The 13,190-nt window shown below is 34.0% G+C and overlaps 1 protein-coding gene across 5 annotated transcripts in view; it reads left to right on the top strand.

The window, feature by feature from the left end:
* Nucleotides 1-13,190, top strand: part of WDR17 (WD repeat domain 17) — a 72,109-nt gene that overhangs the window by 17,631 nt on the left and 41,288 nt on the right. For all 5 annotated transcript variants that reach the window (XM_074822786.1, XM_074822785.1, XM_074822789.1 and 2 more), the window contains 3 exons: nucleotides 8,841-8,969; nucleotides 10,051-10,234; nucleotides 11,280-11,510. In XM_074822786.1, coding sequence (XP_074678887.1) covers nucleotides 8,847-8,969; nucleotides 10,051-10,234; nucleotides 11,280-11,510 — 538 coding nt within the window. In that variant the 5' untranslated portion in view covers nucleotides 8,841-8,846. The remainder of the gene's footprint in view (nucleotides 1-8,840; nucleotides 8,970-10,050; nucleotides 10,235-11,279; nucleotides 11,511-13,190) is intronic.

Genomic DNA, 13,190 nt, shown 5'->3' with positions numbered 1-13,190 from the left:
TCTCATCTAAGCACATCTAAAATGAGCTTTTTGAAAATTAATATTGATAGCTGGATAAAAGATATTGGAAGTTTGGTGGCCACCTACTTGCATTTTTTAGGTTGCATAATTTAATGAGTAGTAATTCTTTAACAAGTAATGAGATAGAAATCAAACATTTAATTTTATTGGGTTAGGAGGAATTGATATACTGTGCATGAAGTAAACTAAAATAATTATAAGCAGTAATTGAGAAAACCAAAAATATTTGGGAGATACTAAATTCACCTAGGGTTACTTCCAAGTTGTACCTTGGATATCTGTATGTTTTCATTAACATTTTTCCAGGGAGGAGGAGTTGTTACTATAGCAACATTTGCAGGATATCTTGGATTTTTTTTAACATTTTATTAACTGTATACCTCGGGCAAGCTTGATTTACTGCTGCTTTCATAGATTTATGGTGGGAGGTGAATATAAGTCACATTTCTTTCATTGTATCAAGCTCCTTTATGTAACCATATATTTCTGTAATTTCTATTTCTTGTTTTGATAGTATATTCTTAGCTAATGAATCAAAATGCAGGAGATGCTACTGAAACATAAGAGCTAGCAGCTGCTTTGATTGTATTATTGTGTATTACTCGGTAGTGCCAGTTACATGCTCATAAGTATTAAAAACTAGGAGATTTTAATACTTTTACACTGTTCTCATTTTACATGTCACTGATGATACGAATGTTTCAGATCTGGAGTTATCTTTTAATAGCTTCATGTCAGGGATTCACATGTGAGATGCATCAAGAGGTAACTATCTGAAATCAAAAGTGTCTTGGTAATTTGCCAGTAGAAAAGCAATCTTCTGGTGACTGTGGTAGCTCTGGGTTGGAAGATGAGAACAAAATTCTTATGGAGACTGTTAGATGCTTTATACTGAGATCAAACATGGTTGTATGTATTTCTTTGTATATCATACAGTATCTAAAAACTAGATTTCTGGTACCGTATGACTTTTGTTACCACTGCTAGATACGATGTCTCAGGTTGATTAGGTGTGTAGTTCAACATTGCTGGTGATGCCTTATTAGAAGTACCAGCACTTCTCCATGTTCTGTTTCAAACCCTATTGTTGCTTTTTAGATTATCTTGTTAAAGCTTCACAGTAAAGGATATTCTAGTTAAACTGTACAAGTACTGTAGTCAAGACAGTCAAAAACACTCCTTTGTAAGACTTACCTCAAGTTATGATCTTTTAAGGTTGGCCTTAGGTTTTCTAAGCAGGATATCTATCTTGAGTTAATATATTTGGTTTCAAATAAGTGTTTATTTCTGTAAAAATACAGTCTCATACTATGATTTCAAATCCAGACTTTATCCAGACTTCAGTGAGAGGTCTCCACCTTCTTCCCTTGTGAAACCAAAGATACTGTGGTTAAATCAGTTCTAGTAGTAATTTGGCTCTGAGTTTATTGTGAAGGTTTAAAATGGCTGTGAACACTAGTAGAACACTGTTCATTAAAAATGATCTTTTTAATAGCAGTGTTCTTTTCCTAGTCAGCATCTGGATAACTGAATGTACTTATTTTGAACAGGTTATCATAAGTTATGAAATGCCATCTGCAAATGCTGGTTGCAAGAGTCTAGCCAAGGCTTCTGGTGTTTCTAAAGAGTCTTGCTGAAATTCAAAGCCTTGTCCAAGGCATTCTCTTCGTTCCTCTGGTCAATCTTCTGATTCTTCCAGAGCCACAGTCAGTCTGTGTGTCATGAATTGTATACAAATGTAGAAAAACCTTTTCTAATTTTCACAGAGAAGCATACAAACTCTTTGTCCATAGTGGTCAGTAGTAAACTAGCAACCAACCTGACACTCTTAAGCAGTAGGCTACCTTAAATTCTGTTGGGAAGCATGAAGGGCTTAACTTTTGTGAGAGCAGTACATGCATAAACCTACGTAATTATTCTACATTATTCTACATTGTGACTGTCGTGATTAATATAGTTAATTTTTGCTCATCTTTTGCGCAGAAGCAGTTGCTAGCAGAAGTGTGTGTACGGTGTCAGTAAGATTATTTGAGACTTACGTTAGTAACTGCACTTTGATTGTTCACATCAAGAACTGAAAATTCTTTACCATTTTGTGGTACTCCGCGCAAAGTAGGAACAATTTTTGTTTAAAGGGAGTAGCTCAACTGTTACTGAGCTATCTGGTTCTTAAGAAATTATAGCTGAAATATGACACTGCCATCTATTTCTTTGTTTCTAACCTTTTTTTCCTATGGATCTGTTAAAATCCATGACAGCTGATCTTTGACAATATACATATTGTCAAAGTTTTCATAGTGTAAGATTGCTTATCTTCTGATGGTGCTTACTTTTACTTTTGAGATTCCCAGATTCATAAAGTAATGGATATAAATACATTTAAATGTAATGCATAGATAGCATAGAATACAATTTAGAAAATGTACTAACTTCTTAAACGGTCCTTCCAGAAACATTGAAGTTTTTGGAAATGTCATTGCTCTGTTTAGTCTTAGTAAATTTAATTTGTCTATTGGCTTTTAAGATGCGTATGTACCAGAATATTTTCAATTATCCTTTATTTAATAGGTCTGGACATAATAATCAGAATTTAATTTCTCAATGTGGCTATAATGTGCTTGGTGTTTTCCAACCCCATTGGAAGAAGGCTAGTACTAATTATGCTTATGTTCTTACATGAGACTTGATGTTACTGAGGCAGGCGCAGTTGGGAAGAAGTTGGTTTCCGCTGTGCCTTGCAGGATAGCAGAGACTTCTTGGTAGGTTGGAAGACCTTCATGTTTTTAACAAGATAAATTCATTGTTTCATCTGGTGCTTCAAACTGGTCCCATTGGATAGAGTGGTGAGTTTGAAACTCAATGGTTCACAGGTCACATTTTCATCTCCAATGGATTTTCCCACAAAGGTGGGTAAATATACCCAGTGTCTTTAAGGAGACATCACTTTTATATCAGTAAAGAGGGTGTTTAATTATGACATTATCATTGGCATATTGACAAAAAAAACGGTACCTGGGGACAGTAGTCTGCATGAGATATAACAGGTTTATGTGTCAGACATACAGGAGTGACAGTAAGCTTTCCACATAAGAAAATACGTGAACTTAATTTGAAGATAGTGACAATAGAATGAACAGAAGCAGAGAACACTAATACTTTACTACGTATAGCTGTTCAGAAACTGGGGGTTTGTGCACACAGAAGCATATTGATTAGCATAAGGCTACAGTATATTCACTTTAGTGTGCATGCCCTATCGCATATGTTCTCATTTGGACAGGTCATACGCCATGTGAACCACGATCGCTAACAGTATAAGCATGTGTTCTTGGTTGTGTTTGATGGTTATAAATTTATGAAAACTTATAACATGCAAGCACACCTCTGATAATTAAAGGGTGCTAAGTGATGGATTAAAAGAGCTATTATTATTCTGTAAATATCATTGTAGTATACTCAGGAAATACAACCAGCAATGAAATACACTAAGTAGCTGAAGCAGAGAAAACAGAGTTAGGTTAAAATTAAAATGGTGCCTGTTAAAGAGCTGCAGTTGCCAGGCTACTGACACTGCCGTTTTGTGTGTGTGGTGCGACACAATGCTCAGTCTTTTCTCCTGCATCCTTTAGTTACTGCATTATTCTGTGAACATCAAGGTTTAGTTCCTTCATCTGTCAAGTAAAGTGATTTCCTTCTACAACCAGAGCAAGATTTTGCATTTTTGGGAGCAGCAAGGTATCGGAATGAACATGGAAATTCTTAAGTGTTTTACAAAAAATGATACTTATGCTAAGGTAGGGATTATCAGGCATTTATCTTTAAGTTATTGATATATAGCCATGTCTATGTATCTAGTCCATTCAGTTATTATTTTTAAATAATGTTCTATGGTATACAAAATTTCAGTTTAATTTTTTTTCTATATTTAGCAACAAGGAAGGACTTAGAATGTTGCTGCTCATGCCAATTGAAAAGAAAGGTTTTTGTTGTCCTCCCTCTTCCCTTCATCTCCTTGGAAACTGTGGGCATCCTTTGATAGCTTTCCCAGTGTGATGTACGTTTTTTTACATGCACAGTTTTTTCCATCTATTCTTAAGAGTCCGATATAATTACTTGTACATCCCTTATTTTGAAAAATCTCCATTGTATAAAAAAGCAACCTGTGTGAAATCATACATATATATTTATTCAGTTATACTGCATTTCTTGTTTTCTGCCATTTTACTCAGGCTGTTCTGATGAATGCTGCTTTCTCCCTTGTACTATAAGTATATTCAACAGAAATCTATAATGTCTGAAAAGATCTGCAGGAAACTGCTTTAATGCATGGTACTTACAAGAGAATAACAGTCAGTAAGACACAGAATTGTAATTTCTTCTAGATGCTCTTGTACTGAATTTCAAAGCAAATGCTTCTTAATTACAGTATTTTTTGTAAAACATTATATAACTCATTACAAGGAACAGGAAACATTAACAAGTTTAAAAATGCAAATATTATTAAATAAATAAAGTGCAAATTCCTTTCTATAATACAGCTCAGAATATTTTACCTATGTAATTTTTAACATATACTTGAATAGGAAAAATCCATACGAAGAATCAAAGTTTAATAATGCTTCTTAAGCATGAACTACTAACTTAGTGAAATAATATATCACAAGGCAGCATTTTTTAAATCTAAATGTTGATCTTATTTAGGAGACATTTTGATTTGGATGTCAGACTAAGAAAAATAGTACATTATCAAAAGAATGATTGTTTGAAATTACATTTGTGAATGAGGCTTCTATTGATGAATTTCTTCAAAAAAATGTACGACCTTTTGTCATTAATGTAAATGTAGAACAAAGAAGACAAATGTGTTCTATTTCAAATACAGTACTTCATATGACATACCCAGTAATGCTTATAGACATACATTCAGAACTAGGCTGAAATAATTTTATAGCCATTTGATGAAATGATTTCTGGTCATGATTAACGTAGCCTGAATTCTGATCAGTGACATATGCATTTGAAAACCATTGAAATACCGTAAGCTATGCAGGTGTCCTGATGACATGAAAAAATAACAATGAAGAGACTTTTATGTATATCAGCTGCATAGAAAACATGGAAGTAGTAGCACTAGCAGTGGAACAATCTCCAAACCCAAAATGCTAGTCTGTTTTGTGCGATCATGGTAGTTGTAAAACCAGTGTAGAGCACCTTTTTGTTCTAGATTTCAGCACTTAGGTTTAGAATCCTCCTTATTTTCAGCCACTTAGAATAGTATTTTCCTATAGACTAGAGTTCATATAGTCATGAAAACCTTCTCTCATATCAGGGTAAAAATGAAGGTCTATTGAATATATTAAGAGGATTTTTTTTTAATACATATTACTGCAGAATCCTACAAGACAAATCTGTTGTTACTCTGAAAGAAACATTTGTGGAATTCTGTTTTAGCATCTGTAATAGATCTTAACTTTACAATAAATTTTACTTGTAATCAAACTGCAAATTAAACAAGATTTAAGATAATATTTTCTTACAGATTAAACTTCATCAACTCAGGAACCTCTTAGCTCCCATATGAGACGGTAAAAAAGAGGATCTGTACAAAATAAGACAAGTCTGTTTTTACGATTAAATAAATATTTATGCACTCTTAGTGTCTCAAGAGATGTTAACTTTTAATCGGTCTTACATGTGGTAGACCTAGAAACTAAACCTATGATAATCCAGTATTGTACATCTAATTCTCTTCTACTTCACCATGACTCTTTAAATGTTCCTTACCTGTTTGCTGACACATCTAGTGTTTTAGCCATCATTTTCTCTGGAATCAAGAGTGGAAACCAAGAGTTCTGGTTCCAGGTATTACTCTGTGTTTTAGTAAATTGTTATGTAATCACCTGGGTGACTAAATTTTAGAGAAAGTGTTTGTTAATGGTGCCAGTTATTTTTTCATTGTAACTGGAAAAAGTCTGTGTTGCAGTTCTGAGTGCCCCAAATCCAAATATTTCTGAATAGGTGTGATTGATACTTTAATTGCACAGAAGGGACCTCTGGAATTTTAATTTTACGAAAAAGAACACTAAATGGCAAAATCAGAAATCTGCAATCTATTTCTTGTGACTTTGTGGTGATGATGATGATTCTTTAAATAACAAGATACATGAGTCCCACAGAAATAAATTTAACTTATGACATAATATGGATTGCAACTGAACCTCAAAGGGATACAATTTATAGAACTGTTCTCTCTAGAATCTCTAACTTATTTGCTGCAGAAGTCATAAGATTAATGTTGTTGTCAGAGACAGAAAGGAAGGCTAACAGCCAAAGCGCTGGTCTGCAGCAGAGCTGTATCTTGTAACTTGTTTTTCTGCATATATCTGTTCTGTTGTTGTACACTTTCCTTTACCAAAATTTTCAGAGGTTAAACATGGGTGTTTCATTTTATTTAGGCATTTAGAACTGTCAGAACCTTTAAGCACTCTAACTACAGTCAGTGATATTTTTGAGATGATCAGTCCCAAACATTTGATCTGATCCTGATCTTCTACTAAAGAAGCACTCAAAATAAGTCTCTTTCAATTTATTTTTTTCTTTCACGCTTTCCAAAGTGAAAGACTTACAATTTCATGGAGGTTGCTTCTTATATTTATTCATTACTATTTATCTGCCAAGTAGATACCTCAGGCAGACAAGAAAAATGGAAGATAAAACTGATCATTCAACTTCATTTTCATCCCTTGTATATATGCATTAAAATGAAACTTTGTTACCATTTATATAATAAGCTTTTTGTCAACACTGACTGGTAGGTTCCCTTGGGTACTATAGGTCACTATCACCATACCTGTATAAAGCTTTTTTCTATATGTGCCTTAATACTAATGTCATTCAGAAAAATATTTCCCCCTCCATACAGTTGTTATCAAGTAGGTGAAGAGTGATCTGCAGACAACATATCTCTCCTAAAGCTGTTACACAGCCAAGCGTTGCATAACGAACCCTTGCACTTAATCAGCAGTTGCTCCCTCAAAATGCTTGATTGTGTTTGAAGTCTCATTTTTGCTTTTTAATTCCCTTTCCTTTTTTGGGGCTTGAAAACATACGTAACACTTGGTGAACTGAACGTAACTCTCCTTGTTTTTGAAGGTTATAGTCTCAGCTCTCTGACCTAAAGATCCTATCCTACATACTCCATGTAATGTTTTTCCATATAATCTCCCTTAGTCCATTAATTTATCCACAGTATAAACATGTCCTTAAATGAGACATTCTGTAACATAGTTGGAGAAGTAAATTTTTATGTCTGGACCTTACCTTATCCCATGCTGAAGCACTTAGTGTTATGGTGAAACTCAGCAGAACTGTCCTTCACCAGTCTGCACAAGAAGATTCTTGTCTGCAGGAGCTCTCACTGACACAAGTACAATTGTTTTCTGGTATTAGGATTCTGCTGCTAGCCCAGCTGAAGTCATATGTAAGATGAGCTTTCAACTATGGGTTATCTAAATATCCTGTGTAGGGGTAGTACTTTCAGTCATGCTCACAGAGCCTTGTTTGGATTGATTTAACTTCTGTGCAGAAGTGTTGAAGCCTTTTTGCAGGTATTTGGACCTTGTTCTGCCATTTAGATCACCACACTGGTGCAGACTGTGATCTACTTAGTCATCCTTGTCAACCTCGGTTGTAGTTGTTTGGCCACTGGAGCCTTCTATAGTGGTGGTAAAGCCACAATTATTTCTGCAGGTTGATGGAGCAGGCATTGCATCAGTTGATAGTTGGCTTGAACCTGGAACATTTGTATCGCATGAAGACTGGTTTCTAAGTGAATTCAGAGATTCTGTGAAAACTGATGGCCTTCCTTACTTGTCTGCTGTAAATAAACGCAACAAGGCTTATTTTGAATGTTTTCTTAAACCACAGAATGGTTGAGGTTGAAAGGAACCTCTGGAGGTCATCTTGTACAACCCAGACAGGATTTTAGTTTTAATAATACCTTTACAAATGTGTGCATTCTTGGTCATAGTAGAGTATGTAAATGGGCCATAGAAAAATGGCCAGGCTCATGTGCTCTAAGTAACATTTTGATATTATCGTGAATGAAACGTGGGCTAGGTGGATAATTGGTCTGGCCTGGCAAAACATTTCCTGTGTTTTTACATTAAAGTCAGTTGTTGCCTCATTCTGAGCAGAGCTGGTAGTTTGAGACTTGTTTTGGACAGTGAAGGCATAGTTTACTTCAACTTTTTTGTTAAACAGTAATTGTTAAGAAAATTTAGAAAGCTTCTCCAAAAAGGATAATGATAATAAGTAATACGTAGTTGTTCTATGCAAGTGGTGTGAAGACCTTTTTAGACACGTTGCTTAACGTAATTAAAACAAAAGTATTAGCATATGGTTTATTTTGTCCAGCTGTCTTTGTGGGGAAGGAAGGGAAGAAGAGAGCAGAGAAGGCATTGCATTGTAACGTAGAAAGCGTTGAACCAGACTGCAGAAGAAATTGAAAGTGATGAAGAACAGCTTCAGCTGATCAAGAACAATTTAAGTTTTCACGTGCTGTCCCCCTCCTTTTTTTCTCCCAAATTAATTCCTGTGAACAGTCTTGTGTAGCACTGAAGCGTCTGAACATCTGCTTGGCTTTGTTTCAGATACATTCATTTGTACCTCATAAACACAAGATGATACTGTTAAAACATAAAGACTAGCTATATTTTTAAGGTACATATGTATATGTTATTTATGGGAACAAAAATGTTTTATTCTGTTCTTTAACATTCTGTAATCTTACTGTAGTCTAATGAATTTCTCTTTTAAAGGCAAAAATGTCACAGGTTAAACAAGTGGGACTTTTGGCTGCTGGATGTCAGCCATGGAACAAGGATGTATGTGCTGCTAGTGGGGACAGATTTGCCTACTGTGCTACCCTTGCTATTTATATTTATCAGGTAAGATTATTTTTATTGAACAGACTAATTATATTTTTACATTGTTGCCTATGTCACTTTGAACCCTTTCAGTAAATGTTTCTACAATGCTTTTGGAAGTATGATTGCTGCTGAGAAGATGTCTATATAAAGCTCAGTCTTCCATTCAAGATAGCCCTTCCAAATTCTTTTTTCTGCTTGTTATAGCTAGTGCAAAAGACTGATATAAACTTTATATTCGAAGTTGTATATGTCAAGAATTATTCTTAAAAGACAGACTGTCCATCCAGCAAACACTTGAGATGAATGAAGTGCAGTGATAAAGATCAGATTCTGAGAGAAATCAATTCCATGGTTTCATTTGAAGCTGTAGTGTGAAAAGTAGTCTTTTGAAGTAGTTTAATCCACTGTGCAAAGTTGTGGATTCAGTGGCCTATCTTTCTTTGATTTGGAAGAAGTTCCTACTTTTTTTCGTTTCTGAACTGCTCAGCACCATGGTCTTCTGAACTTCGCAGTTACTATACATCAACACCTAACAAAAAAATAGAAATGCTCTGATGTGGAATTTTCAGGCTGAGAAACATGTCAGGAAATAAAGGATGCACTTATTTTAACTTCATGAGTTATACTGCTGGTAGGATTAAAATAAACAAAATTTACTGTGTCAGGTTTGGGCATTTAATTTATTGTTTTTAATTGTACTAAGTGATTTAAGAAATTAGAAGGATTTCAAACTCATTTTCATATTCTATCCTGTTTAACACCTTGCAGATTACTAAATGATTGTTACCATGCCTATAAATAAAGCATTTTAGGATTGTGTTCGAGTGCAGTTATTAATAGAATATGATAGTTTATAAGTGACAAGAGGACAGACTATGTTAATACTGGTTGGACTAATTGAATATTTGACAACTTTTCTGTCCAAGTCAAATGTATGAGAATTTAATTTATTGAGATGTCAGGTACTGACGTTTGTTAAATCCACTATAAATTCATCTGTAAGTCTAATACTGTTATATAAACTACTCTCCAACCCAACGGTACTTAAAGTGAGTTTACAAAATACGTGTTTCTGAAATGAATTTTACTTTTTGTTTAGCTGGATCACCGATACAATGAATTCAAGCTACAAGCAATTATGTCTGAGCATAAGAAGACAATCACAGCCATATCTTGGTGTCCCCACAATCCTGACGTGTTTGCAAGTGCCAGTGCAGATAGTTTAGTGGTTGTTTGGAATGTGACTGAACAGAAAGTTGTGGCCAAGCTGGACAATACAAAAGGTATTTCAGACATGGAGATCTATTTGATCCGTACAGCTTTTTCATCCACAGGTATCAGAAATACTTGAAATAGAGTAAACTTTAAGCAGTTGATAGGCCAGAAGTTTAGCACAATATTCCTGTCAAATTTGTTGCATAGTTTTAGAAAATAATGATAATGTATTTGAGTAAATTGCTCTCAACCATCTGGTAATTGGTAAAGAAAGGTTAATTTTTTTAAAGTACATGACCAATTCAGGAATTTACTTTGCCATTGATTTCTTGTTTAGCGGGAAAAAAAATATTTTCCATCACTGCGTAAAAGGATAAATAATTAAGTTTTACACCTTGTGTGTTTTCATGACAACTTTATGGAAATGAAAGCAAATAAAGTGTAGCCTTCAACAGATTCAAGTATAAATTATCAGTGAATTTGAAAACCAGTTTTTGTTTAAATAGCCTAATGCTTGTCTACCTGCATCTTCTCTGAGGACTTGAAAGTGATGATTTGGAGATTGTAATAGAAGTGTAGGGGGTTAAATGTTTGTCTGTGACTGGCACATTTCCCTGCCCAGTTCTGATTCATACCCTTCAGTCAACACCAGTAACTGTGTTTCTGTTGTCAGTCTCTATCATGTGTCCTTGACTCCTACATTTGCATTCTTGGAAAATAGGTGCAATCCAGAAACAGTATCTCAAGTGGTTCTAAGACATTTTGGGACCCCCTACTCCGTTCTTTCCAGAACACATAGGATACCTCTGAAATCTTGTACATCTTGTATATCCTGCAAAAGGAATAAGTAGGAAAAAAACCACACTGATTTGATCTATTCTACAAGGAATATTGTATCAGTTTATGCATTAATGTAAAGCCTGATACTTATTTTTCAATACATATACTTTTACACCATAAGATGTTCACGCAGTTGTCTAAATTTCAGTCTGATCATTTTTATGTAGAATAATTATTTCTACAGCTTTTCAAGAAAATTTTTAATACTGGGTCAAGCAGTAATACACTGTATTTCATATCCTTGTTCTTATAAGGTTTACCTGTATCTTTCAGGAATTCCTGCGTCACTTAGCTGGTGCTGGAATGCAGGTGATGCCGTTGCATTTGTATCCCACAGAGGTCCGTTGTACATTTGGACTATCTCAGGACCTGACAGCGGGGTAACTGTACATAGAGAAGCACATAGTTTCTTGTCAGATATCAGTCTGTTTAGATGGCATCCAAAGAAAAAAGGAAAAGTAGTATTTGGACATACTGATGGAAGCCTATCTATTTTTCAGCCAGGTAAAAACTGATATGGTAAAATATTTATTTTTATATATGTATTTCTTGTCTCTGTATATGTGTGTAATTCTGTGCTTTTTTAATTTAGGTTTTATAATGTATGTACATATATAAGACTTGTTCTTAGTTCATAGTATTCCTACTCCTTCAATATCGCAAAAAAATGTTTTCTTAGATAAAGAGTGCAGAGCATTTTCTTTGTATCTTCTCCCTTTTGTGACCAAGATAACATTGCAATTTTCCACAACTACAGTAAACTGTTTTTTTAAGGAATGACAACAGCCATGATATTCTACTGAACTATGTTTTCCAGCAAGTTTGTTCTTCTGAATTGACTTGAATCTTTTGCTTAGTCAATTACTTTGCTTGCATTTGTTCTAGAGTCCTCTGTACTTTTGTAGCTAGAATCTCATGTCATGCTTCATATTACCTTCATGATTCTGTTCTGTCAAAGATTATATGGGAAATATTTATCTCTTTGTCTGAAATCCACTGAGCACATTTGTGCATACTTTATAAACAGTTCAGTACTCTGCTTGTGAAGGTGTCTGGTTGATAAGCTCATTTAAAGCTAAAATTTAGCACTCTTTCATAAATAGCTTTCTACAAAGACAGATATCTGTATTAGGTGGACTATTTCAAATCTTTTTTTCTGGCTACTTTTTCTTCCTCTGGTAAAAACTGATTTTCAACTTTGTGAGGAAAAATTGTTTTTTAAATCATGTGTTCATTTTACATAGTATTATGCTCTAACAGACATGCAAAATTTATTCTCCTTCAGTTCACTCTACTAAGTTATCACTCAGGATGTCACAGAGAATAGATTCCCTTCCTTCTGTAGTGCTGACTGTACTAGTATTGGCATTGGGAAAAGAAAATCTATTTTAGTATGATAATCTCTAAATATGTATCAAACTGAGGCTTTTCATGAAGTTTGTCTAGAATGATTTGAAAATGAAAATAGAAATAGTAGGAAAATAATTTAAAATGTCAAAAATTATGTTCTGCAAATGCAAATATAATATTGGCCAAAAAAGCTAGCAGCAGTGGCAGTTTTGTATGTATCACAATTGAAGTTACTATAAAAATTTGTTTATTGCAAGTTATCCATTACTGCTGAGGAAAAACCTACTTGCATCAGTTTGAAATTGAATTTAGATTATCACAGAAATTTTGCCTGTCTTTCTAGTTAGGATAGTTTTCCATTATTATTGTAATATTATACATATTCATTAAGATAATTTTAAAATAAAAATAACCATAAAATTTGTTTCCTGTTCTTGACTTATATAAGATTCTTGGTTTCCAACAGAGAAATAAGTTGAAAGTTTATACACAGTTGGGTGAAAATTGTCAGAACTTTTTCACTGAAAATCCTGGATTTCAGTAGTGCAGTTTATCTAATAAATTTTTTAGACTTAAAAAGAAAATGTTGCACTTTAGCTTTTAAAAAATGAACTTTTCAGGTGTTTGGTTTTAAACTGTTTAGAATTTCACTTTCTCAAATTTACTCAAGAAATGTAGTACACTTTCTGTTGGATCATATTAAGTGCTTTTTAAACCTCAACACACTTCTTTCAATTAAATGGATGTAAAAAACTTTTTAGTCAAATAGGTTTTCTATTTGATTTTACGTAACAAAAAATCACTGATCTGCAGAGGTCTACTTACAAATTAATT

This window comes from Strix aluco, chromosome 4, assembly GCF_031877795.1.
Source record: "Strix aluco isolate bStrAlu1 chromosome 4, bStrAlu1.hap1, whole genome shotgun sequence".
Taxonomy (NCBI): domain Eukaryota; kingdom Metazoa; phylum Chordata; class Aves; order Strigiformes; family Strigidae; genus Strix; species Strix aluco.
Note: the sequence above shows the minus strand (reverse complement) of the source record. Positions and strands in the feature narration are given on the sequence as shown.